Source organism: Notolabrus celidotus, chromosome 14 (genome assembly GCF_009762535.1).
Source record: "Notolabrus celidotus isolate fNotCel1 chromosome 14, fNotCel1.pri, whole genome shotgun sequence".
Classification (NCBI taxonomy): Eukaryota; Metazoa; Chordata; class Actinopteri; order Labriformes; family Labridae; genus Notolabrus; species Notolabrus celidotus.
Genome location: NC_048285.1, coordinates 10,524,480 through 10,548,641, shown reverse-complemented (window position 1 = coordinate 10,548,641; position 24,162 = coordinate 10,524,480). Strand labels below are relative to the sequence as shown.

Here is a 24,162-nt window from a genome sequence, read left to right as displayed (position 1 = left end):
GCACAAATAAATATAGATATATTATGGTTTTGGACATTGGATTGAAAAATTGAAAAAGTGTTAAAAGTACAGCTCCTTTGTTTCGCCAAAATGATGAAAATCAGTTCACATTATTGGCTTCCCCAGACTTAAAAAGACACATTTGTTAACATTATTGTGAAATGTAAACAGGAAGTCTGCAATTTTGAACAAACTGTGAGCTTTGGGATGCAGGGAAAGTGTGTTCAAAACACACAAAAAGTCAGAGTCATTTTGACTCTTCTTTTTCCTTTGTGGAAACATTTCTTCCTTTGTGGTAGCATTTTCTACCGAGCTGTTTCTGTTGAACTACTCATCCTTTTGAACAATTACCTGAGGAAATCTTCTAATTAAAATAACTTGTTATTTTTGGAAAGATACACTCCTCTTTTAAATTGATTAAAGAGTACTGACTATGAATTTGTCTTTCCAATAAAAAGTAGAGAGCTCCCATTCTGATGCTGCATTGTCATTGAACATCCTGACTGTTATGGTGAACCAGTCAAACATGTCTGCAAAAAATATGAGTTTGTCACTCTGCTTGTCCAAAAACACACACTGAAAGTGTCAATAGAAATATATGATGGGCGCTGGTGGCCTAGCAGTCTAAGCACCCCACATACAGAGGCCATAGCCCTCGTCGCAAAGGTAGCAGGCTCAATCATCTACTGCATGTCCTCCCCCTCTCTCTACTCCCAACGTTTCCTGTCTCTCTTCAGCTGTCCCATCCATAAAGGCAAAAATGCCCAAAAATATAACTTTAAAAAGAAAAAGAAATATATGAAATTGGGAAAAGAAACCCATAAAAATAGGTAAGAAGGGCATTTCGTGTGGTTCAAAATATAATTAAGCATGGCTTTACTATGTCTACATGCAACTTTTGTATGAGTGTCCATATGAGGTCTTGCTGGTATGTCACTGAACTGATCAAATCAAGCCAAAGCTATCTATAATCTATAAATCAGGGTCACAGACCAAATGACAGACATAATCTGTTCTAAAGCCTGTCTTAGTAGATGATTCAGGCTTTGGCTCAATAGTTTACACATTGTTCCATATTCACAAATCACCTCTTAGCAGACAAGCTGCATGGCTCAGCAGCCAAAGCTCTTCATAGGAGGACAGGAGTAGCATCAAAATGGATTTTACAATTCATTTCATTTCAGACTGTCTTAAGTGATGTGTCATTTTTATCTGAACATATTGTAACGACAAGTAATTGTAATTTATCTCACTGATTACAAACGTATGTCTAATAGATTATTTGTTAAGGGTGTCTGAATGTGGTAATTTGCATGGATAGATTGTAAAAATGTTTCCAAAGTGTATTATGATCCAGAAGTAAAGGGTTGGGAGTCATCATTTTTTATAAAAACCAACAGCTAAAATCCATCATTAAATCAAAATTAAACAACTCCTTAACCCCTCCATATTAGGGGGAAAAATCAAAAAGATGACAGGCTCTAAAGAAACAATTTTAACTCTCCAAATACTTATCAGATGACTCATAAAAATGATTTAGACATTCATCCCACCCCAACTTCTGGACCCAAGTATGCAAAAAAATGTAAAAAATGGACTTCACTGACATAAATCTGTTTATAAAGCACCTTAGGCAGCAGAGACAACTCTTTGTCAACAATTTGGACATGTCAACCAGTTGACAACATTTGGAAAGCAGTGACAAACAAACTTTCACACATTTTGGGTTGCATGATCCCTCTATCCACATCTCTCTGCTTGGAGACACCACACCAACAGACTTTCTAAACCAAATACAGAAACCTGTTACTCATATCACGAACAGTCACCATGAAAACAATCCAGCTACACTGGAAACCAAAGCAGTCACTACACATAAACCACTGGCTTAACCTTCTCACAGGGTTCATATGAACAGAAAAAATGGCAGCAACATACGGGTCTTCATTGAACCTTGGTCCTCTGGATTACAACCCTACTAGAACTGACTCTGCGTACATAAGTCCTGAGAGACAAAAAAAATGGAAGATTTATAAATAAGATGGTAATCATCCTGTCCTGTCTTGATTCATCAATGTAGGATTAATGAGCATCTGATCAATTATTCAGAAATCACTGCATTGGAATTCAGAATATAGACATTATAATGGGCAAAAAGTCATAATTCATCATATCATATTGTAACGTGAGCTCCTCTGCAAGTCCTACCCTGAATGGTAATATAGGGGTATCCTATAGTATGCAGGTTTAATAATATTATACAAGGATCATTTTCATGGGATGTATAAGTATTTATATGTGTATACCTGTGAATACTTTTACATTTATAGGTACATATCTACTGTCACGACCCAAAATGCAGACTAACATAAAAAGCCAGGAAATAAACAGAAATGTACTTTAACATAATCCACAGTTAACACCTGTGATCATACACAGGTGTGGCACAAGACACAGGTGCAACTTATTAGGTGCAATCAAAGTGGAAGGAAACACACAAGGTCATAAGGTCAAACTAAACCAGACATACAGGGAGCAGGAACTACAAAATAAAACAGGAAACACTAAAGACTTAACACGGGTTGAAATACACAGGCAAGGAATACGAGCACACAAGACATGGCCCACAAGGCAAAAGACTGCGAATAACATAGGAAGAATAACCCAGATACAAAACAAGGAAGTCACAAAACTCAACAAAAAGCAACTCATGACAATTTGTTCATGACTTTGGATCCTGTTTTAAAACCTTCACAGGTACATTGCATATAAATATCAGCTCTGCTGGGACAATTGAATGTATAAAGCTGCGCATCAATTTCAGATTATTCCCACACACACACCGTTAACACAGCACCGGGGTCAGTTTTAGGGTAGAGTGTCTTGCCCAAGGACACTTCAGCAAGTACACAGTGGGACCTGGGATCATACCCCCGAAAATTCAAATTAAGAGACAACTGACTCTACCACAGCCACAGCCATCCCAGCTAAACACACACAGACTAATCAACGAAGCAACCACCCCATGCTTTTTAAACACTCCATGCTAACTTGTGACTCTTGTATTGTACTTTCCCGTGTGTTTTTCTATTATCTTTTACTTTTGTTTTTTATCTAGCAATAAAACAAAAGAGGGGGGAAAAGTTATCACATCTAAAGGGTCTTTGACGTAAAAAACAAAAAACATTTTAAATAAAAAAAGAAAAGAAAAAAGTGTTTCCTAAGTTAATTATAGTTCCACCTGTGCCCCCTCAGGTTCTACGGGATATAACTGCCAAGGTGTTGAGGTGTATTCTGCTGTAAAAATGCACAGATGGGATCTCTGCTGCTTGTCACTCTCTCTATTCTTGTCTGTCTGTCTGTCTGTCTGTCTGTCTGTCTGTCTGTCTGTCTGTCTGTCTGTCTGTCTGTCTGTCTGCCCCTTACCATGCAATCCTTCCTGCTGTTCACATGCATCAGATTTGACATGCTCATTAGTTGTATGCAAGGATAGAACAAGTTGGAACCACTTTTCAATTTCATCCTCTCCTGAAAGTAATTATTCTATAGAGCGGGGGGGGGGGGGGGGGGGGGGGGCACAGCAGCAAAAAGGGATAAAATTGAGAGTGTGCAATATAAGGTGGAGAAAAACAGTGAAAAAGGGGGAAAGTGAAAAGTAAGGAATGCTGAAATATAGTAAAATGAAGCAAAACATTAGAACAACTTCAAAGCTACGAGGATGGGAAGAGAGAAATGAAGAGGTCATGTTTGAGGTTGTGAATCTTGGCCTGTGCTATAAAGAATGAGACTTGTGAAGTTTGAGAGTGGGAAGGCAATGGAGCATCCGTGGGCACTCATTTATTGAAAACGTAAGTGTGTCACAGCAAGAGCTCTCTTTCCACTCCAGTGGGGACATCTCATGTCCTAAACAGCAAAGTAAAAGTGCAGTGGTCCAAACAAGATGGTGAGATTGTCAGGACACAATCTGAAAAGAGCTTTATTCAAACATCCTGTGCTTTTAACTGCTCAGACATTTGGTTTTCAAAGTTAAATGTCAGTTCATCATCAGCTAAGTTATTTTGTATAATAACTGGTTTTGGATTTTGACCATCCTCCTTGTTTGTCGTGATAGCATAGCATTGCAGTCACCAAAGTATTTCCTTGGATCTGGAAACAGGGGGACACTGCCAAATCACAGTATAACAGGCCAAAAAGCTAAGCAGTTACATGGTTTGTAAAGCTCAAATTGAGTCGCCACCAAAAGAAAGAAAACAAACAAACAAACAAAAAGAAAACAGTTGATGAGAATAAATCCTCCTCCCCTGGATGATTGTCTTTTAAAAATATCAGAAGATTTTTTTTAATTGTAATACATGTTTTAAATGGACAACTTGGGGTATAAACTTACGTTGGATTTTGTGTTGTTTTCAAATAAGGTTGCCCAAAGCTGGTGTGCTAATATATACAAATAGTTTTTTTTGACATATAATACTGTGTGTACTTTAGCTGTGTTGTCATGTTCTCAGATGACAGCCTTGATGATGAGTGCAATGACCAAAACATGTAGGTAACACAAGATAAAACTTAACTCAAACATGTCTTTGTCACCCTCCTGCTTTCAGAAATGTGGTTCTAGGTAATAGATTGTGAGAGGAGAGACACTGAACAAGATTATGGGGGTAAAAGCGCAAATAATACAGTGTTTTATCTGAACAGCCAGTTTATGAATTACCTATGGCTGTGAAAAGCCCTGAGCATGTTTTATGCAGGAGAATCTGTCCCCGTTTTCACTTTGTTCTCCTCTTTTCTCCCTTTTTGCAGTATACTGCATTTAAATTTCTTGAGCTACTGTGGGTGTAAGGATTTTTAGGAAAGACCACACAGTATTTGAAGGATGAAAGTTTTAAATTAGTTGTGTAAAAATGTAGTGCTGTTGTTACACTTTACTTTAACACTTTGTCATTGTCATTTTCACACTGTCATTGTCACATTTCACTCTGCAATGTGTCCACTGAAGAAGAGGATAAGACTATATACAGGGCATTGAGCAGCTTTTAGAAGCTGACGTATTTATACATCTTTTTTAAACTATACCTTATCCTCTGAGACATCTGACCCTCATAATAAGCTTTAAAAACTGGAAATATTGAGTTATTTATGACAGCTAGGCTCCTGCCATTACAGAAAGCACAGAGGACCTGCAGTGCAACGCCGGGTGATTTACAAAAATTGAGTTCCTCTAAAGTCCAAACTGCATGCACTCAAAGCAGCCCAAAGAACGTGTAACATCTCTCAGTGCTACACCAGCCAGTTTGGCCACTGGGTTCATAAAGGGCTGTAAGGTCTTTTAGTTCTTGTGTGGATCAATCGGCAATCAATATCAAATTAGTGATGTGAAGCCACAGGACTCCAGGGAGAACAGTTGAAATATCTATTTTTAGTCCTGGTTTTGCTCTTATATCAGAAAACTCTGACCTAATCCAGACTACTGGAGTTTATGCTTATTTAAAGTTTGAGCGAACGAGTGTCAAGCACCAAAGTTTGATAGCTGACCAGGGTTGACTGAATTCTTCTCATCTTAAAGGGACAGTTTGATATTTTGAAGTGGGGTTGTATGACTTACATGTCACTAGTAAGTGTGCTAGCCAGTAAGCTCTGCTGGGACAACTGGCATGCAAGCTAGGCTACAGTTTTCTGCTATGAAATGTTGCTGATTCTGAGAGACTTCAATCCAAGCACTCAACTCGGTGTGAGAGTACGCTCTACTGAGGAATTTATTAGCACTTTGTCACAGGGAAGCCCATTCGTTTTTGCACTATTTGCAGACGTAACAAAGCCTAGCTCTTCAGCATACTGATCAGCTGTTTGCTTCAATTCTGGTTCCCTGGAAGGTTCCTCAACAAAAGGGCCGAGCTAGCCAGCATCCCCTGTGGCTAATACATTTACTAATGACAAGAATCTCATTGACAAATGAACCAAGAGGACAAGAAGAATCTACCTGTCTGTAACCTGCAGATTTGTGATTGGTTGATCAAACCGCTGAGGTCATTAAAAACCGGGGTAAATCTGATCCTCAGGGATCAACTGTAATTGTTATTTGCCTGGGGAGTGCCTTGAGACACACACACACACACACACACACACACACACACACACACACACACACACACACACACACACACACACACAGAAAGAGAACACTTGTAGTAAAAGTGATTTTTTCATTCTCTATTTTTTTGAGCTCTTTAAGATTAAACACTGCACTATGCTTGACAATACAATACAAAAAAACTGTTAAGCACACACTGATTAAAAACCTCATTTATTTTAAAATAAGGAGGGCTTTCAGACATTATTTAAAAAAAACAATATTATTTTATTTAGAAATACATTTTAAATGAAGATAGAAAATAATTTGATGGAGTCTTTAGACTCCACTTGAATGTATTTTCTGTTCTGTCGTTACGTGGGACTATTGTTTGTAATTTCTTTCAAATCTGTCAGTTATGTAGATGTTATACTAACAATGCTCCAATGCAATATTCTGTAAAGAAACAGTAATTATTCTGTTTAACTATAGCCTGAGGAAGACCCAAATTCTGTCTGTAGTTTTTTAGAATTCTTCCTCACGTGATTCACCTGCCTTGGATTTATTAGAATGAAAACATGTTTTACTCTCCTTGAATTTACACTTTTACATACGACTTACTTAATAACTATATTTCCTATACATGCAAACAGCACATTTACACTTTTTGAAAGTCATGTTGAATCCACATGCCCTAAATACCTCTTAGGTAAGCGAGTCCTGTCAGTAAGGCCTTGTAAAATCTCAAATGCCGGCAAAGCAAAACTGTTCATTTCAAGAAGAAGATCTTCAGGGTGCCCTGACATGTGGAAGACATCCTCCTGAAATATGCAGAAGCCCAAGGCTTTTTGCACGCACATTCTAAAGGGATAATGGAGTCATCCAAATGGTACAATCTGTCACAGTATGTTATCAACCAAGATACTGTTGTACACTTAATGACTGCAGACTGACTTGTGTTTTGTGGTCTTGCTTTGGTATACCATGTGAAGCAGGAGTGTAGCGTATCATTTTCATCTTTGAGCTAAAAAGTGAATGTGCTAACCTCATGCATGTTCACAACGGAGTTTATTAAATTGCAATTACCCCTCCTTAACCATGAAAGGTTATCTTGCAGCTCATTGCAATGATCTTGTGGATCATGCAGTAACTTTAACACACAATGTGATTGAGTCTTACACCGAAGAATAAAAGTGCATTGACTGGATAATGAAAACCGTCTTTCTAAAATGTAAAGCCCTACCACAGAGAAGCCAAGTGATTCAGACTTTGGGTGTTTTAGAAGTCAGAAGTTAAAAAAAGCCCCACAAAAAAGAGGTATGATGTCCCTACCAGGAGGAGGATTTCCTCACTTGCCACTTTGGTTCAAGGTACAACCAACGCCAAAACGTCAGGGCCCCAAAACCCTAAATTGACCACATCAGATGTTTGCCCCAGATGCTCGGGAAACAGCAGAGCAGGCAGTCCATTCTTTGAGTCCTGGTTAAGTGTGTACCTCAGAGACTTTTGAACCAGGGGAATGCTGCACTTGTTCTCCTCCAAATATCTTGCACCATTAATTCATTCACAATCCCAGGATGGTTGCTACCGCCATCATCTGAGGACCCCATCATCTGAGTTTTATGGGTCTCTGTTGATCATCCATACACAAGCAAACGCATGCTCACACATGCACTTTCCAAGCGATCCCAGAGGTCTTTTAATTTTTTGAGAGGCTATTTTTAGAGAGAAAAATAATCGAGGTGGAAAGTTCCATCTGTCGAACACTCTTGTTCCAGCTGCTCCTTTTTAGCAGCAGGCAGAAAAGGGGGGTGGGGGCAAAACCTATCGGATACAACTGACATAGACGGGATTTTTTCATTGTGAGCATTCTGCATCAATTGGAATTAAGACCAAAGGGTATGCTCAACCTAAGACTGGGCCTGAAACACGTTTATAAAAAACTAAAATCACCTCTGGCTACAAAATTCAAGACTCCATCAAAGCTCTTATCACTCTGCTCTCTCTGGTCCCTCATTCTTTTGTTTACCTCCAAGTGTATGAGAAGAAATGAACCAAGCAGCTTTAAATATTCAATAGGCATGCATGTGAATATGGTTCAGTAGGTTTACAGATTAACTCTTGAACTTCAATACACTGATAGCTACTGAAAAAGATTTTAAACAGGTTTTACACCAAATTAAATCCAAAACCTTGACACTTATTGTAAAACAGACTCAAACAGAACCATTATAATGAGCATATAAATAAAATGACCAGGCTCGCTGGGTAATTAAATTACAAGGTGCAGAGCAACAAGCCCTCAGAGAAAGCTGAGAAGGGGAACTGGTCTAAATACAGCTTTGATGCAAACATGAACCCCTTAATGTCCACGAGGATACACACACTCCATTCGCCTTTTTTAATGTTTAGTTCTTTTTATGTTTAAGTGCTCCCACTCCAAACTTTAACGGTAATTTCTGACTTACAGGACAAGAGAAGCCTGGAGTCCAATCCAAACATTTCAGTTTGTTCAAATTGTAATGTTGTATTGGATTTACACGGAAGAAAACCAATAAAAACAGAAGCATCTGAAAGTTTCAGAGTCACTACCTTCACTTGAATTCAATTTGTTGTATTACTTGGAACTCCAGTTCGGTCTCTGCAACACCTCTTGTGGGTTGTTCTGGGTGAATCATTGAGTTAGGGCATCATGGACAGAGCTGTGTTGGTGTTGCCGGGGGGATTGTGTTGTGACAACAGCTGAACCGATTAGTTTATCAGCATAAGGCCTCTTCTGTTTATTCATCTAACTTTCACAAGTTTTAGGAACTGCAGATTTAAACCAACCAGCGTCTTCACTGTGCTGCTATGAGATGAAGAGATGAGAAGGACAGACACTACAGACTGGGTAGATGGCTGAGCCCGTCTCTGATTTTACCTCCTCCTTTCACAAAACTCCACTCCTTTTTTTTAAGTGTTCAGCGTAGGACCAAGCTACTATTAAATTCACATCAAGAAACACTCTTTTGTCCTTGAATATTTTTCAATGGAAATTACACATAAGATAAATTGAAACTATTAAAGTCTCATCGGGTAATAACCCAAAACAATCCAGTGTCTGTTAGAATAATTAACAGATTAATCCAGTAACAAGTCTCACACACAAAAAAAAGTTGAGGTCAGTTCATACTGACAAAACAAGCATCCACAACAGATACTGACTTTGCTGCATTCAAATTTATTTATAGAAACACTGGCAGCTCCCAACCGGGACGCAAAGGGAGAGGAAGAAAAACTGTCCGCCTAATGCAGTTCTCCCTGAATAAGGCCATTTAATAGAACAGTGGAGCTAGATAGCCCGAGTGATTCGCTCTTACTGTTAGTCACTAGCAGACTTGTATTCTCACTCATTACTTCGGCTGATGGGTTTTTTGTGCTGAATGTACTGGCAAAAAGACTGGAATGTGCATATTTGTGTGTGTACTACTTAACCTACATGCACTTCTTGTAGCAGTAGGCTAATGTTAAAATACTATTTACTTTTACAAAACTCTGCTAAGTGTCCTCTACATTACTGTCACACATGCAGTTCTTCAAGAGACAGTAATGGGTATATATATTGTGATTTTTCTAGGGGGTTGCATACTGTTCTTTACTGCCTGGTCAACATAAAAGTTGATCAGGCGGATACAAAAGTAATCTTTCTCCTCCTCATCTGTTACAAAACAGACTCTTCCACTGTGGTGCCCCAGATAGATGTGTTTTGATGGCGGTTCCATGTTTTCTATAAAATAGCCTCATGTAAAAAATCCAAAAAGCATACATCAGACAGAAAAGAAAATCAAGATGTGCACAACCAAAGGTGCTTTCAGGGTAAGCTGACATGGCGACTTATAGGAAAGCGTCATCCTGAATCAGTGCTTTAGTTTTTGTGGTAATATCAGGGATTTGTCCGCTTGATCCAAACATACAGTATTAGGTGGGGGGTCTTTGACAGGAAAAGATTGAACCTGTGGCACAATTTAATTCCAGATGCATCTGTTTTTGCAGAATTGATGCAGATGGCTTGTAAATGATTAGAACACGTGACAGAAAATACTTATGCCATTTGATATGTTGTCCACATACCCTAGATTGTTATAGTTACTATTATTACTATTGTTGTTGTGATTATTATTATTATTATTGTCATTATTATTATCATTATTATTGATGTTATCATCATAATTAATATTGTTTTTGTTGTTGTTATTATCAATTTTGTATCAGTCTTAGAAGTAGTGGTTGAAGTCGGCTTTGGTTTTCCCACTATGAGCAGTAGTAGTGGGATAACGGACTGTTTGTCTGTGAGGTGCATTGTGATAGAAACACAAGTTATCAATCGTCCCATTACTTACCCTCCATGAAGAAAATGACCACCCAGGCTATCCAGAGGTCTGAGTTGTGAAACTTCCCCATCGTTCGTAACTGTTCATGCATTGAGTTTTATCCAAATGCCTTCTTTCTCTGTGAAATCTCAGCTCTGCTCACAGTTCCCTTGAAGAAAAGTAACTGATCCCTCTAGAGGCATGAGACATGAACGCAGTCCGGGTGTTACGCAGCGTACACCAACGACATTTCTCCAATACAGCATTACAAGTGTTGGAAAATGTGTGGGGAAAAAGCACCGACAGCATATGTATCAAACCTGCGTTCGTTTTCCTTTGGGCGCTTTTTTAACTCCTCCTATCCTCCCGTCCTTTGGTAGCCACGGGTCACTTCTTTCTCTCCTCGACCGCTCCAGACAATTTACGCAAGCTTGCAATAACTGAAAGTCCAAACGCCATCAAACGCAAATTAAATCCCTCTCTTAGACTGACTTAAAAACTAAGCAAAAAGCTGGCATCTTTCCCGTCTGCGTTGTGAATTTGTCTAACATGTCGCTTCTGTTATAATGCAGAAGAGCTGACCAGGGAGCAAATTGAGTGGTGTTTTATCCGGACTATTTCCGATTGATGTTTTTCAAAATAAAGCGGCTATGATCTCAATGATGTAGGAGCAGAGTATTTCTACAGTTTGTCAAGCCTTGGATGATGGACAACAGCCGTCTAAACCGTGTGTGCTCCCATACTTTCCTTAACTCAAACCCTTTGTAACAGTCAGAATATAATTGGGTTATACCAGGTGACTGTTACACCTTCTCCCTAACCATAAAAAAAACAGAACTACTGAGTTTGATACATATATGAGTTTTCATGCGAGTTGTTTTTGTCAAAAAGAAACACTGTGCTGTCATATTCCCACATTCATTGTGATAAATGAATCGCAGAAAAAGAACAAGTTAAGAAAAGGCAGATTAATTACGCCCTGATGTCTTAAATCTCCAATCATACACCCACAGCTGCTTTGTAAATATAGTAAAACACACAATACAAGTAATAAGCTTTCATTTCTAATATGTTTATCTATCCGAGAGAACAACAGCCATCCTCGATTATTCAGGCTTACTTATTTATACAGTCTATGAGGCTTTCACATGATCTTTACTCTTCCCTATCCTGAGGTAGGAACCTTCACATACCTCTCACGTGCTGTGCAGTTAATTCGTGTGGAAAGTGGTTATTTTTGCGACTTGAACATGAAACCGTTGCAGAATGTCTGCATGGATGCAATGCTTTTCACATTATAAATCCACGCCACTAAATGCAATGAATTAATCACACAGTCCGTAACTATCAGTTTAATTCTTAAATCACTTGTACAGCTTATACATGTTACATATTTTGAAAACGTGTCAGCTGAAATTGTGAATCCCCTTTAAACCAGGTAGCTTAACTTCTTCACAGCAGACCTGATAATTAGCCTATATCCAGCACACAGTAAGAAGCGGTAAGCCTTAGGGCCTTCATTAACTGGAGCTTTTAAAAAAAAAACACGCTTTGCTCAGAGTGCTTTTATTTTCCAGGTGAATTCCACCAGTTCCTTTAGTGGTCTTCCTGTGTTTGTGCGCCTTGATGGCGTTCAGGAGTGGATGATTGAGATGAGCTCAAGCCCGGCTGTTGCTGGGAGACCGCTGACGCCATTGGAAAGAGGGAGACAGAGAGAGAAAAAAGGGCTGAAGATGGAAAGAGAGAGGGAGAGAGAAATTGAGAGAGATAAAGAGAGAGAGAAGGAAAAGGGAGAGGCGAGAAAGAAAAGAGAGAGAGAGATGTGAGAAAAAGGGAATGAGAAATGAGACAGGAGAAAAGGTGCGAGAAGAGATACAAGAGAGGAAGAGAGAGACAGGTAAAAAAGAGAAAAGAGACAAGAGAAAAAGAACGAAAAGAGAAAGAGGAGTAATGAAAGAGACAAGAGAGTATGGAAACTGTATTTTAACATGATATTAAAAAAATATCTATTGTGCTCGTCTGACTAAAACAGGACTCAAAACTGAAATCATACTAAGGCAAATTTCTCAAAGTCGGACTACCATACCTAGATTATCTGGTTCGGGCTGATTTCCTCCTGTATCAATACACCTCAGTCTGACCCAAACCAGACAAGGCGTTTTGAGCATGCCCCAGAGTTCATATGTCGAGCTTTGACCCAAAATCCACAGTTGACCAAAAATTCACAGTTGTGAACGACCTCAGAGCTAAATTTAGACCAAGATGTTAAAATGTGCACAGTTCCTCAATCAAAAGGTCCCTAGTTCTTGAGAAAAGTTCCTGGGAAAAGTTCCTGCGGTCGAAAAGCAGCTTTAGGAGAGAGAGAGAGAGAGAGAGAGAGAGAGAGAGAGAGAGAGAGAGAGAGAGAGAAGATAATATAAAGGGCTCTCACCCAGAAATGTATCTTACTTGAATGTTAACACTTGTAACCTCCCAGCGTGAAGCCTACCCTGTTGGACAATGGGTTGGGATCCCAAGATCCTCTTCCATTTGTTTTAATTTAGTGTCTGTTCTTAAATTCACTACTGAGTTATTTTCAATGATTGCAATAAAGTGTATTCAAAGAAATAGCCGACAGAGACACCTTTGTATACTTCTACAACGGTGTTTTACCTTTATCAATGAAAAAACGAATTGAACATACCCACAGTATCAGTTAATGAGGGGAAATTAACCTACTGGAGACTATAAGAGAGTATAAGGCAGTCTTACCTTTTGATGTTATTTGCATCTAGTTACATGTCACCCTTCTGCGTTCACACCAGTTTTCTATCTAATGGTGTTTTCTATCAAAATATGCTTCTTAGTGGCTCTGCTGAAAGTGGGACTGATCATTCAGTATGTCCATGTATTGTTTTTCAGTTCCTCATTATCAATTAGATATGCTGATCTAGCATTTTTAGCACAGCCTTCATACTTTGTGTGATTTCAACCGTTCCAATGTATATAATTCAGCTCCTTCACGAATGGTGTGCTGTGACCGTAGACTGTATAAAACATGGACATAATCTCTTTGACGTCAAACATTTTTTGTAAAGTAGAGTTTTGAAGCCTATTGATAATATCCTAACTTTCAGTTGACCTTGAATGAGGCAAAGAGGAGGAGCTGAGGCAGGCTCTAGCCTTCCTTGCTAACAGCTACAGAGTGCCAACCTGTCAGTCAAGTCAGCTCTGCTCTTAATGATGCAGAACTCAAAAGTTTGATATCTTCAAGAATAACGTGTTATAAAAAATTTCATCCCCTGTACAGTGTGTGCCGTTAGGGAAGGAACTACTTAACCAGTAGCAACTAAACTTGATTCTACAGAGGTCTGCAATGAATTTGCGTCGTTGTTTACAGAAAAAAATCAGAACAATAGACAAGCAGTCAGTACTTCAATATCAGGGTCAGGATAAGTGCTGTGTTCACTTAAAATCAATTTAAACACCATGACCCAATTCTATTGGATTTACCATAAAAACCTGGACATTATACATCACCTGAACTCCTCATCCTGCCGTCTAGACATGAAGTCAAGGCATCAGATTGTAAAATTGTCTCTTCTCTCTTGTGTCTTTCTGCAGGCCCTGAAAAATGCAGTCGTCAAACCACTGTTAAAGAAGAACACTCAAGGCAAATCAAAAATATACCATATACAATTAATATACACACAACCAAAACCTGCTAAATAAATACCCCTGAATCATTTACATAATTATTTACATCAAAGCAAGACAATAAACTCCCCTCTACCCATTTTCTACTTGGTACTTCCCTCCCAAAACTATCAAAAGGTGTCTGAGCTCCCAGGGAATTATTTTGCCCAAACACCCTGGGTGAGAGAGAGGGTAGGCCAAGGTGAGTTTCATGTCCAACACCATACACAATTTACAAAACAGCCACACTTTGATTTGAGCCTCACTTGCTACTTTAAGCTACACGATTTACTGAAACACAGTTGATTCATACATCAATGAGCATTTTGTACACATTCACAGGTGAACGGCGAGGCGGAACAGCCTGGCATCCCAGCTGTGACCCTGTTAACCGTGGCACATCGGACAATCATACACACGAGAAAATGAAGCATCATTATTCAACTGTGAATTATGACATGCCCATGTGATTCATTTTATCATTTATAAGTCATAATTTTAACTGGTCAGTGCTGTCACTGCCAGTCGTTGTTTAACTCTGCCCGAGGGTACAGTACCTCAGTTTTCATGTACCCTGGAGAGACAGTCTGCCCCCATGTTTTCTGCTCGGTTCCCGACTGTGAAGTTGTAGGGTTGCAGGGACAGATACCAACCTGTGAGACAGGTGTTGCAGTTCCTCATCCGGATTAACCACTGCAGAACACGATGATCCATTTCCTGGTTGAAGTGGCGTCCCGGGAGGTAGTACCTCAGTGACTCAATGGCCCTCTTTATGGCTGAACACCCCTTCTTTTACTGTCAAGTACCTTGTTTCCCGGTCAAGGAGCTTGTGGCTCATAAATTGCACCTGCTTCCTGCAAAAGCACTGCTCCTCTGCCAACACCAGAGGCATCTGTCTGCAGTGTGAATGGTCAGGAGAAGTCTTGACTGTATAGAACAGACTCACTTGTGATGGATCCCTTGAGATTGTTGAAGGCGCCGTCGCATCAGTCCATCTCACTGTGTTTGGGGTCAAGGCCTTTGTGAGGTCAGTGAGGACTACTGCCCTCTCAGCAAAGTGGGGGATAAACTCGCTGTACCATCTGACCAGCATAACAAAAGCACACACCTACCTCGCTGTTGTGAGCACAAGACACGAGTGGATGGCCTCCACCTTCCTTACTCTTCCGACAACATGGCCCAGGTACCTTTCCTGGATTGATGGTCAGCCAAGCTGTCTTGATCAGGTGGAGGTCTCAATGAAGGTGCCCCACATGTTCCCTACAGGTTTGTCTACAGATGACAACATCCTTCAGGTAGGCTGATGCAGCCCCCGGATCTTCCCAGTGCTCCCTCAGGAGATCAAGTGGCCCTCTCACCTGACGATACAGCAGTTCTCTGAGAGCGTGAATCCTGTTGAATTCTGTGGCACCTCTCTATGAGCAAACAGCAGCCATGGCAGCCACTGGTCCCAATCTGAGCCGGTTTACAAACAAACCTTCGGAGCATGTTGTTCAGGGTCTGGTTAAACCTCTACACCAGCCCATCCATTTGGGGTTGGTATTGGTTGGTAGGTCTTCATGCCCTTCAGTCCTAACAATTGATACACCTGTCTCAGATGTTTGGAAGGGCAGTGCCATAGTCTATGAGTATGCCTACACTTGAAAACAGCCATAGTAGACAGTTAGCAGCTTGTCTAGCCTTAACAGACTTGAGGGGATACTGCTTGTGGGTAATGAGTGGTGTTCCACTTGTTACCCAGAAAAATGGATAAGTAGTGCTCAATGTCATCCCTAGAGGAAAGTGGTACAACCTGGGCTCTTGGACGTGTAGCGCCCTTGCTGGTGGTTCATTCAGCTGACTGGCTTGGTTGGCCTGATCTTGGCGCATAGATTCTTTTTCCATCAGCTGGTCTCTGGATGCCTAAGAGCGGACAAGGGACTTTACAAGACTTTTCAATTCCTCAAACTTATCAGGATTGTTGGCTGTTGCTGCCCCCTGCTGGTCAGCCGATGTACCTTGTGCCTCATCATCTGGCTCCTCAAGCTGCTCTGTTTTCTGAACCTTATTTTCTGACATCACTTGATATCAGGGGCAGAGTGACGACCAATGAGAAAAAGTGAGGGAGAGGTGACTTAAGCCAAACAGAGTTTCATTATTTCCATTTTACCATGTTCACGTATACAGACTGACTGCCCTCTCATTAGTATTGTTATTATTTCTGTTTTATGGTGGGCAGCGCTCAGCATTCAGGTGCGCTACAAACAACTACTGTGTTGGAGTGTGGACCACAGTTATTATCCCCTTGATAACAATAACAACAAACAAAACAAACAACCCCCCTCTAGTAAATTCCCCAGGGTTATTTTCCCTTCTCCAAGCTTCTTTATATCTGTCTTTCATTTTCTTCTTTCTCTTGAGTACTTTTGGCAATGTAAAAGAACATGTTCTACTGATTACATCTACACCACCAACACTGCCAAACAGTGTCTTGTGTGACCCACTCCAATCCTTGTTATAATGTTTTATTCCTCCTAGCTGCTCTCACTGTGCCTACTTTCTGCTGTAAATTATGAAGCCGACTCCCTGTGATCCCTGTATACCAACTGTGGTGTCATTCTTTGGTTAAGTTACTCTTGATGGTTCTCTTGGCTTCAGATTTACTGAGTGGTATGTCCATAATTGCTTGTTTTGCTTGTTTAGCCACATGTTCATATCCCTTATCCCTCTACATGCTAATATCCCCATGAAAGTTATCTTCAATTGCTTTCCTGTATAACAGCTAAATTCCACCAGATCTGTGTCTGGTCTGTCTCTGCTGCGTCAGGGCACGGGAGCTGATATAGGTTTCAATTATAGTCAATGTGTTCATTTCCACTTGCTCCGTAATCAGCTGATACACAAGACTTCTATTTTTGACAGATGCCTGAGCACAATGCATCAAATAGAAAAGAGCAGACCAAGAGGGACAGGAAGTCAGGCACCTAGACAAAATGAAAATACCAGGCGTTCTTTCAGAAAAAAAAGTCTGTGTTATCGCCTGGTCTTATCTCACTTAACTACAACAACAGCAAAAAGCCATGATGAGCAGAGCTAGGCCTGGAGTCAACAGGTTAAAGGTTTTCAGAGGCTAATAAAGACAACATGGATGAGGAAAGGCTCATCATGGAGGTGGATAATTGTTGATTCAGTAATACATTTGTGACTCCAGCTGTCTAGTGGTCCTGCAACATGTTACATTCTGGTATTGGATGGATTGAGAGAGCACGGAGAAGAACCCCAGTGAGTGGAGACAGACTGGACACGGATCCGGTGGAAGTCCGGCTCAGGGTTTCGAATATTTCATAAACAATGTCCTGCCTGGGAGATATAAATGACTGTAATGACATTAAAGCTGAACTTGAATCTGAACAAAGAGTGGCCTCGGTTGCTCTATCCACTGTAATGCTGTAGCAATAGCTAACATCTCAACAGTGTGAACTGATAGATGACCATTGTGAAGCTAGAAAACTGAATGGAAAACCAACAGTTTCAGATGCCAAAACACATAGATGTTTTAACACAATATATAGATTTCATCTTTGCCCAGAGAAGTAAATCCAGATCCTTCAATAGCCTTCTTAATTTATCCTAATGCAAATTCAGCATCCATAATGCTTTTACATCCTAACTGCCCTAACTTTTGTTTGAGCTTTTTAATATCTAAATTATCTAGATTGACTGACTGCCTTATATACCAGTCTCCCTCTTAATTGGCATGTACCATGACTAAAATTAACCCAAACACACCCAAATAAATATACAATACATATTTATATAAAACCTCTACCAAAAATGTACATCAAAGAAAGTCAATGAACCTCCCCTCTCGCCATTTCTTACTTGGTACCTCCCTTCCAGAACTAACTAAAAGTGTCCAAGACCCTGGGGAATTATTCTGCTCGAACATCCCAGGAGAGAGAGAGAGATCCATAGGAGAGAACCATAGACTGTATTATAATATAATATAATAATTGTATTTGCAATTAAGGAGGGACATTATTTATCTTAATACTTTGATTACATTTGGCTGATTATACCTCAAATCTAAATTTGTTAAAAAAAAAATGGAACCTGTTTAGATGTTTTTGTGTATTTAAGTATAGTCATTTTTATGCTTTAATTCTGCATTTTTACCTAAGAAAGAGCTAAAGAACTGTAATGTATGGTCTTTCTGAGATTGTCAACTGCAGGTCAAAAATAAAATCAGATGAAATAAATAATAAAAACAAGGATTTCAGTCCTAAATAGTGCTTTAATAATCTGAAAAAAATTAAATTAATCTAATCTTAATTTTAAAGCCATTCTATGTCTGTTTAATCATTTCATCAAAATAAGTTAAGATATAAAATATCATCGTGTCTATTTTTTATTTTAACTTTTAAAATACCACCTTGAAAACTTGGACTTTAAGCATTGATTGACAAAAGAAAATAGACAACACTGACATCTAGTGGTGAAGAAAATACACTTTAATTGAAGAGCTTCATGATTCAATTATCATATCTTTATATCATAAGATTCATAATAAAGTTATTCTCCTGGAAAAATAAGAGAATAAAAACAGTCCAGTCCCACAGCGAGAATCAATCCTATAATGAAAAAGAGAATTAAGTTGTTAATGCAGTTTGGTAGCACGGTTAATTAAAGCAAATCAAAAATGCCAAAACAAGTTTCCAGGACAAAGGCCACTTAATGACACACCTTCTGACATTTCCCGTTTTCTCCACCCTGGGTGCGGTTCTTTTCTATCATGCTTTGTATGGGAGACATTTTTCAAAATCAACTAAGGTGCTGCTCTATTTCCAGAGAATAAAGCCTTGACAGTTTGGCACTAGATGACATGATAGAGGGAGCTAAACTTAGATTGACTGAAGGAAAAAAAAGTGTTGATATAGACGAATGAACAGAGAGAGCTTTCAATGAAAGCAGCGCACGCATCCAAAAGGGGCGTTGACTGTCAGGCCTTACTAAACTGGCACTGCTGGTATGACCTGTTATGAATTTTTATATGCACAGCAAATCTGTAAACAAGGTGTGACTGGTATGTTGCCTGTGGGGTTGCAAAGTGCAACTTGAAATCATCACAGTAAAACATATTTAACTACAATGCAGCCATTTTAAATCAAAAATAAAATAGGCAAGAACTGGGGCATTAGGCTTACCTCATTTGAACTGGAGGAGGAAGATGAAGACGAGGATGAGGATGAGCTTCCATTATTTTTTTTCTCACCATGCTTCTTGTGCTTCTTCTTACTTCCGTCTTTGTGGCACTTTGACTTGCCATCACCGTCAGATTTGCCCTTGCAATCAGATTTTTTTTTACCTGAGTCAGACTTCCCCTTGCATTTTTTCTAAAATTGGAAAAGGTTAGATTAAAAAAAATCTGTGACAGTTTTTTTCAATTTATACAAGATAATTTAGCAATGAGTAAACAGTTGTGTGGGCTCGCTGTTTTTTGTTGAACAGCGGGGATCAAAAGGGTCAGGGTGAATTACATACACCGGTAAAACAACTCTTAAATATCAGTTTTCTAATTCATAAACTACACAAGTGTTGTTATTTTTAAAATTGCATACAGTGCCCCTACCTCGTCTTTACCCTTGCTCCAAGGCCATGTTATCTCATCCTTTTGAGCCTCTGCCTTCTTCACTTGTTCTTCCATACCTAAAGCTGCAATGCACAGAAGAGACACAAGGTAAGCAGGTTAAAGGATTAAGTTAGAATACATGTCATGATTCTATATTAATAACTACAAACAAGGACTTATGTTAACAATATATCAACACAGTGGTAGCTATTCAGTCACAAACTAGATTCACTTTTCTGTTTTACAAATGTTAATTTTAAACCTGATGCCTAAATTAGATATTTAGGTGCCTATGCTGAGAGTCAAATACCTGCCTGAAAAAATAAAAACAACCAAAACACACAAAGTGTAACAATCGAGACATTATAACCTTGAACAATCGACGTAAATTTGAACCTACCTGATGATAGATCGAAACCTGACATTCGGCTCCAGTAAGTTCTCCTTTCTTGTAGTGTTACCACACAAGCTGTGTGTTTGTTTTGTTGGTGGAGAGATACCTTGATTGCCCGCTCTGAAACCGCACACCCTCACCCCTCCTACATAGGGTGTGAGGTCAAAGGAGAGGTGAGTTCATGGAATGTAGTTTAGACATTACATCTTAATTATATCTCATTTGATTGTGACCTAGTTAATGCCCTAAAAAGTACTTATACAAGCTATGAAATACTTATCAATTTGAGAACTTTTTTTTCTTTTTTCTTTTTTTTTTTGTGATCAAATTTCTATTGTCATTTGTGCAGTTACAAACAAACATAGATTACCAAGGACCATAGAGAATTAAAAAGAAAGAAAGAAAGAAAGAAACAAACAGCAAACTAAAAAGAAACTACGAAAAAAACAGGTCCAGAACATAGGTCCAGAACATAGACTGTATAAATAATGGACGCAGTATCTGTGACGTCACCCACATGTTTCTGAAACAGTGTTTTGAGGCCAATCGTCAGCAGGAGCCATATTGCTGCTGTTGAGCGATTGTGACGTAAAGAGGCGGGCTTTGAGCCTCCTAGCCAACAGCTACAGTGTTCCTGCCTGTCAATCAATCAAGTCAGCTGTGCCTCTCTGTGGAAGATTGGTAATCTTATTATCTTTGAAATTAAAGCGTTATGAATCCCCTCCCTACAGTGTGTGCCGATCGAGAAATGAGTTATCCAGACTACACTGTTTTTTTTGTACCAGGCTGTAAACATGTTTATTTCTGCTGTAAAGATCCGCTTTTTTAAATTGGTGTGTATGTGGTTCCTGGATGAACTGCAGTTTTTTATTGCTTGCATTGGAACCATAATTTTAGACCGGAGGTTGCCGCTTGGTCCAGAAGAAGAAGGAAGAAAGTTCAAGGTTGTTGCATAAGTTGTGGTAATGTGGTGAAGTGATGTTAATGTAGGCGTGTGTATGTGGGTTTGTAAGACAGTGTTGGTGAGGGGGTTTGCTCAGCAAGCTCTTAAGATCGTCCAATGTTACAGACCATAGCTGAGTTATGTCCGCTTTTGCTCCATGTATGCGAGTTGTGGAAAGTTCCAAATACACAACATCAATAAACATAAGCAACCATTGTTTACGAGTGAGCAGTAGTTGGTGTTTCCATCAAATGGTTACCATCGTCTTAGCAGCCGTCAAGCCTGCTAAAAACAAGAGGGAAGGAGACAATGGGATAGACGCGTATAACAACAGGGACAAATTTTCCTTAACCATTTTCCAAAAAGTGGCCACACCCCATATTCCCATATCATGTGGTAAAAAGTACTAGTTACACCTAATGGACACAATGTGCAATTTGGGTCGGGCTTCAGTTTCATGCTGAAGAGTCTACGAGGGGTCATATAAGTCCTGTGGTGAAGTTGAAGTGTATTAATTGATGGTTGGGATTCCTGGAATACGGTTTTACCATCTTCTAAACATTGCTCCAGTCAACGTCAGGGCTGAGATCAGGGACATCCGTCCACCAAAGACTATCAATTGACAATGGGTGGTATATTGCCGTTAAAAATATAACGATAGAACTTTGAAATGATTCCCTTGTTACCATGAAACTCACACAGAACTTTACAGTTTTTCTCAGTGGCTTTGGTACATTTCTCAGATTAGAATTGAAATTCTCAAAACTACTTGTTCAATCTTCACATTATTGCATCACTTGTGTACATCAAAAAAGCAGTTTCTCATTTCTTTGAACAAGTTGCAAATGCTTTGGTATATCCATGCAAATGATTATGTACAATTCTCTGCTGTTTCCTACATTATCAAGGGCTTATGTCATGTTGATCAAAATGTATTATAATGGCTCTTTGTTGAATAGTCTCACCCACCTCAACATTTAGACATTAGTTCATCACATAAGTTTTCACACGCAGAATGATTGAACATGTTGTCAGAATATGTCAGACATATTTCTGTACCTTTCAATTAGACTTTTTTTCTAAATCTGTTCTGAATTAGTAAATTGCTCCCAGGTGAATCTTGACTTTCTCTAACGAAGGCCCAACAGACAGGAACGTCAGGAGATGTAGGAAGACTGCACTGCACTGTAATTCTAACAGCACTGCATGTACAGTTTCCCCTATGTTCACATTTCTACTTTTGTTTTTTTGTTTTTTCTTTGTGTTATGCAGTGGTGTCTTTTTCTTTCTGTATTGCAATGGCATGGTCTGTCAACAAATTAAAGTACAAACAGTAAAAGCGTAAATGTGAATCTTGTCCAGTCTCTTGCAATCAATCTCCTACATGCACTAAGGTGTAACTTACAATTTAGAATATCTGTCATCAAAACTTTAGCCATAGTTTACATCAGAACGTCTCTCCAGAGTACACTGTTATATTGACAACATGACTAAGCAATTTGACTGTCTTATCCGTACACAAGAACTTGTCATTCTGATGGCACTGACATGTTCATTGACACAGATATTTACTTTTGAGAGATGAACTAAGGATTTAGAGCAAGATACTAGCTTTTGCAGGTAATCCATGGTGTTTTGCTATTTGTGTGAGTTGTTTTGAGAAATGCACTTACTGTTTTGCAAATGTCGAGGATGATTCGAAAAATGTACCAAAGTGACTGAGAAAAACTGTAAGCAGTGGGTGTCTGGAAAGAGGGGCCTGAACTTTGTTTTAAAGGCCACTAAAGATTCAAGACGGTGCAAGTGTATGTTATAAAGTTATATTTTTTGGACTTTTTGCCTGATAGGACAGCTGAAGAGTGACAGGAAACGTAGGGAGCAGAGAGTTGGGGAAAGACATGCAGGAAATGGTTGCAGCCCGGAGTCGAATTGGCGACCTCTGGGATGAGGACGGTAGCCTCTGTATGTGGGTTGCTTTAAACACGCTATTGGTAATGGGACCAAAATGAGAGAAGATAGGTAGATTAAGGAATGCTAATAGTTCTTGTTTTTTAGGTAGATAGTTTCCATTCAAATGTAAAAACTGAAGAAACTCAAGAAACTCTTATTTGAGGTTTTTTGAAACATATAACAAGGTGAAAAATCTTCTCCATCTTGAATTCTAAACATCAAGCACAAACATGTGCAGTGCATGTCATTAAAATATGATCTATTGGTGATGTTTCCAGACATAAAAAAATAAATTAGGTTAAGTCTGGAAGGAAAGGCCTCGCACATCAACTTCGAAGGACAGGTACGTAGGAGAGAAGTGAGAAGAAGCTCACAAAATTTGAGTAGCAAGAACAACATGTTTGCCTGATGAAGGTCTAGCACTGAAATGTTGCCATTAAACTTTTTACTTGCATGTTGGACAGTGTGCGGGATTCTTGCAACTCAAGATATTATGCTGAACAGTACTCTTGGGGACCAATAAGGGATCTATTTTATAATAAACAATATAAGACAAACTTGGAAAAGCTTGTCCAGCATGTTATTTCATTACTAGCTGCTTTAGTTAACACATTTACATGGCCTCAATAACCAAGTATTGACAATGTGAAGGAAAGATAAGTGTAAGTGCACAGTTCGCAGGCTGAAGTAGGCCTATGAATCATTTCAGAATATACTTTTATACTTCTGCTATCACAAACATCACATCTGTCCTCATCAGTCCAGAGAGGAAATGCAAACAATCACTCTCCTGTGCTTCTTTACAAGAATCATATTGTATTTTCTATGCAGAAGAAATTATTAGAAAGAGGTGAGATGTAGACTTTACACACAATATTTAAAATCAACTTCTAGAAATAAGAAATCAAGAAGGGATCATCATATGTCGTAAACTTTGTTTTAATCAGCAAAGTTAGCAAAGTGAATTGTTGTAACTATACATTTAAGCCAGGAAGTCTGCTTAGATACAAAAATGTATATCTTATTTTTGTATTCTTATTTATCTCAAACATTTTTCAATGTCACAATGCATATTTACCCACTCACCAGTATTTCACCAGAAAACACGCCAAACACATCTGCTTTTATTATGCATGATGACTCATGTTTTTGTCTTTATTTGGCCTTATAAGAGCA

At 39.1% G+C, this 24,162-nt stretch overlaps 2 protein-coding genes across 5 annotated transcripts in view; both read right to left on the bottom strand.

Annotated features, from left to right (window-relative positions):
• Nucleotides 1-11,032, bottom strand: part of igsf11 (immunoglobulin superfamily member 11) — a 67,159-nt gene extending 56,127 nt beyond the window's left edge. The window contains exons 1-2 of one of the 2 annotated variants that reach the window (XM_034700304.1): nt 10,737-11,032; nt 10,447-10,609 (exon numbers count right to left, since the gene is read on the bottom strand). In XM_034700304.1, the coding sequence (XP_034556195.1) occupies nt 10,447-10,528 (82 nt within the window). In that variant the 5' untranslated portion in view covers nt 10,529-10,609; nt 10,737-11,032. Of the gene's footprint in view, nt 1-10,446 lie in introns of both variants that reach the window. The other variant, XM_034700303.1, reaches the window with a different exon arrangement.
• Nucleotides 11,033-18,558: 7,526 nt separating this feature from the next.
• LOC117825713 (corepressor interacting with RBPJ 1-like) lies at nt 18,559-20,636 on the bottom strand. Of its 3 annotated transcripts, none has more exons than XM_034701643.1 (5): nt 20,611-20,636; nt 20,100-20,238; nt 19,700-19,782; nt 19,275-19,463; nt 18,559-18,701 (listed from the first exon to the last, which is right to left on the bottom strand). In XM_034701643.1, the coding sequence occupies exons 2-5, from the start codon at nt 20,122-20,124 to the stop codon at nt 18,696-18,698; spliced, it is 303 nt and encodes a 100-aa protein (XP_034557534.1). In that variant the 5' UTR covers nt 20,125-20,238; nt 20,611-20,636; the 3' UTR covers nt 18,559-18,695. The 3 variants fall into 3 exon arrangements, with proteins under 3 accessions (XP_034557534.1, XP_034557533.1, XP_034557532.1); XM_034701642.1 differs by lacking the exon at nt 20,611-20,636 and adding an exon at nt 20,464-20,559; XM_034701641.1 differs by lacking the exon at nt 20,611-20,636 and having other exon boundaries at nt 20,100-20,399.
• Nucleotides 20,637-24,162: the final 3,526 nt, after the last annotated feature.